Genomic DNA, 3,003 nt, shown 5'->3' with positions numbered 1-3,003 from the left:
ATTTTTGACATGATGTCGTGCCGTGTCATATCTTGTTTGCGTTGCTAATACAAAATTGAAGCAATATGAAATATTTACATGAAACTAACATGACAAGAAATTGAGTATGAAATATTTGGGATGAAGTAGATAAATCACAATACATAAATATTTTGTATCATGTTTGTGTTTTGTTGTTGTCGTAGTAAGTATCAGAGTTACCTTGAATTCTTTGGCCATTGGAGATAGGGTTGGGTGTGTTAAGAACCCATAAGTAGAACATGCCCGTAAAAATTGACTTGAAAGGGAAGGGTGCCTTATGATATACTACTTTTCCAATGTGTGATCTTGAGTCCTAACAGGGTGAACCTTTGACGTTATTTGGTAAGAAGTGCATCAATGAATCGTTAAAGTCAACAAAAGCCTTATTTGGTTTGGCTTCCTTCCACCAGGGTATATAATATGCAGAGGGAAAGCAATATATAGTAAGAGAAAGAGGGCGAAAACTAAAAATAAAGTTAGGGTTTTGTGGCGTTTAGGCCCATAACCTGATTAGTAGGCCCATGTCGGATCAGATGATTCACAAGTGGGCTATATGTAAAAAGTTCATGGGCTACAAAGCATTTGATCCTGACAAATACATATAACTGCTTTAAAGCATGCAGTCCGTACAAACATGCTTATGATGCATATTTTGGTACTTTAAGGTTTATGGTCTAGTCCAGAGCAGTGGACCAACTTCGACGGCCATAATAATTCGACGGCATGGACCATGCATGATGCAGGCAACTTGCTATTAGGAGTCAGTAACCTTATTGCATAATGAACATCAAATACAGATAATGGAGTTGTGGTTAAGAATCGAAGAAAACAATGAAATTAGAAAGAAAAAAAAATATAGAAAAGTCAAGCAGTAATTTGAGATAGAGTTCTATATAAATCTGCACATAGAGGCTCTAGAGCCGTACGCAGAACCTAAACTAGCTCCAAACTCAATGATCAGTATTATTACAAACACACACTATGGGTATGGCTGCTGCTCGTTTTCTCTTTTCTTTCATGCTCGCCTCTCTCCTTGCCCTAGCATTCTTGCATGGGGCTCATGCTGTCCACTTCTCCGTCGTTAACCGGGCTCTAAACACCTCCGGCGGTATGCGCTTCAAAAATGAGCTGGGTGTGAACTACACCCAGCAAAAAATGGGAAACGCCACAAATTTCATTTGGAACCTCTTCAATGAAACTACACCGGCAGATAGAAAGAACGTGAAAAACGTAAGCTTGTTTGTTGATAACATCCCTGGCATTGCGCATGTCATCGGCAATGAGATTCATGTTGGGGCTAAATACATTGAGGTAAACTTTTGGTGATATCTTTCATATATTTATGGTATTACTTTGGATTCAATTTTTCTTAGAGTAAATATTTACACTCTATAAAAATCACTGTGCACTCACTTTTAATGTCAATTTAGTTAATGAACAGTGAGATCAGTGAACTATGAGAAGTTCATGATGACTTTTTTAGAGCGCACGTGAATGAAAACTCTACATGATAGCTTAATGTTTTGTTGATATTTAACCGATGTCAATATTTCCGTATTTTTTAAACCTCATATTGTTGCTGTCATATTTGATACTTTGTATCCAGGGCATAACTGGTGACATAAAAACAGAGTTCAATGGGGTACTTTACCATGAGATGACACATATATGGCAGAATCATGGAAATCATCAAGCTCCAAATGGATTGATAGAAGGGATTGCAGACTTTGTGAGGTTGAAGGCAAATTATGTGCCCCATAATTGGGCAAAACCGGGTGAAGGTCTAAGTTGGAAACAAGGTTCTTCAGTGACTGCAAGGTTCCTGGACTATTGCAATGGTCTTCATCAACAACAAGGGTTTGTGGCTGAACTGAACAAGAAGATGAGAGATGGCTACAGTGACAACTTCTTTCACGAGCTGCTTGGGAAGACAGTTGATCAACTGTGGACCGACTACAAAGCTAAACATGCAAACTAATAAAGTCTAGTTGTAATACGAATAAATAAGATGTGGGTTTTGTATCCACAGTTGGACTAAAATAAATTAGATTAAAAAAAGTCCAAATGTCTATTGGGCATGTAAGCCAAATAAAACTACGAGTAAGCCAAAGATTAGTTGTTTGCATATTTGTGAGAGTAAATTATATGAAGGTGTTTTTGCTCTTGCAGTTCTGTTTGGTTGCTTTTGGCTTTGAGTTTTTTTTTTTTTTTTAAAAATAAATTATAATTTATAATTTATAATTTAGGGAGGTGGTTTTGGTTATGTTTCTTATAGATTGAAGGTCGATTGTTGTTTTGGTGGTGGTTCTGGAATGTTTGGCTCAAATTCTGCAGTTTCAGTTTTGGTTTTCTTTTTTTACTCAATTGATATCTAGATTATTTTGTCATAAAATAGTAGTTGATATCAGTTTCTGTTTGTTTTTCTTCATTTACTATTTTTGTGTCACTTCACTCATATCTATATTATTTTGTGTCAGAGTAGTAGTTGATTGCATTTTACTTACAGTTCCAGTCTTTTTGTTAGAAATGTAAATGATTGAAGTTTATGTTTTAGTTTTGCTTTAGTGATATCTACAATGTTTTGTTTTAGAGTAGTAGTTGATCACAGTTTTCATTTTTGTTTACTTCATTGATACTAGCCTTTCTGCACGCGCTTTCGCACCTGCGATAGGCTTTTTTTAAAAAATTAAAAATTTATTTTAGAATTAAAAAAAAGATAATGGGTAGTTGTGTTCCATAAAAATAGGATCAATTATCTGATTTTTCTTTTAATTTAATTTAATTTATAATATGAAAAAGTGTGAATTTATCATATTATCCTCATTTAATTAATAATTTCAATTCTTAATGTTTCACCATTCTCTTCCTTTTGCTTTATATATATATATATAGGGTTAATTACTGTAGACGTCCGTGAACTATGGCGCCAGTTGCAATTGGGTCCGTGAACTAAATTTTGTGGCAATTTGGTCCTTTAATTAG

General features: G+C 34.9%; 1 protein-coding gene across 1 annotated transcript; it reads left to right on the top strand.

The window, feature by feature from the left end:
- The first annotated feature begins 824 nt into the window (after nucleotides 1-824).
- Nucleotides 825-2,189, top strand: LOC110758506 (uncharacterized). Its single transcript, XM_021960381.2, has 2 exons — nucleotides 825-1,332; nucleotides 1,628-2,189. The coding sequence occupies exons 1-2, from the start codon at nucleotides 1,003-1,005 to the stop codon at nucleotides 1,997-1,999; spliced, it is 702 nt and encodes a 233-aa protein (XP_021816073.2). The 5' UTR covers nucleotides 825-1,002; the 3' UTR covers nucleotides 2,000-2,189.
- The last annotated feature ends 814 nt before the right edge of the window (nucleotides 2,190-3,003 follow it).

This window comes from Prunus avium, chromosome 8 (genome assembly GCF_965620075.1).
Source record: "Prunus avium chromosome 8, drPruAviu1.hap1.1, whole genome shotgun sequence".
NCBI classification, from domain to species: Eukaryota; Viridiplantae; Streptophyta; class Magnoliopsida; order Rosales; family Rosaceae; genus Prunus; species Prunus avium.
This window is presented reverse-complemented; position numbering and strand designations above follow the sequence as displayed.

What these genes read in the sequence shown, in the direction of transcription:
- LOC110758506 (XM_021960381.2), top strand. Translation starts at nt 1,003, where the DNA reads ATGGGTATGGCTGCTGCTCGTTTTCTCTTTTCTTTCATGCTCGCCTCT. An exon ending in TTGGGGCTAAATACATTGAG is followed by an intron (nt 1,333 to 1,627) that starts GTAAACTTTTGG and finishes CTTTGTATCCAG; the next exon opens with GGCATAACTGGTGACATAAA.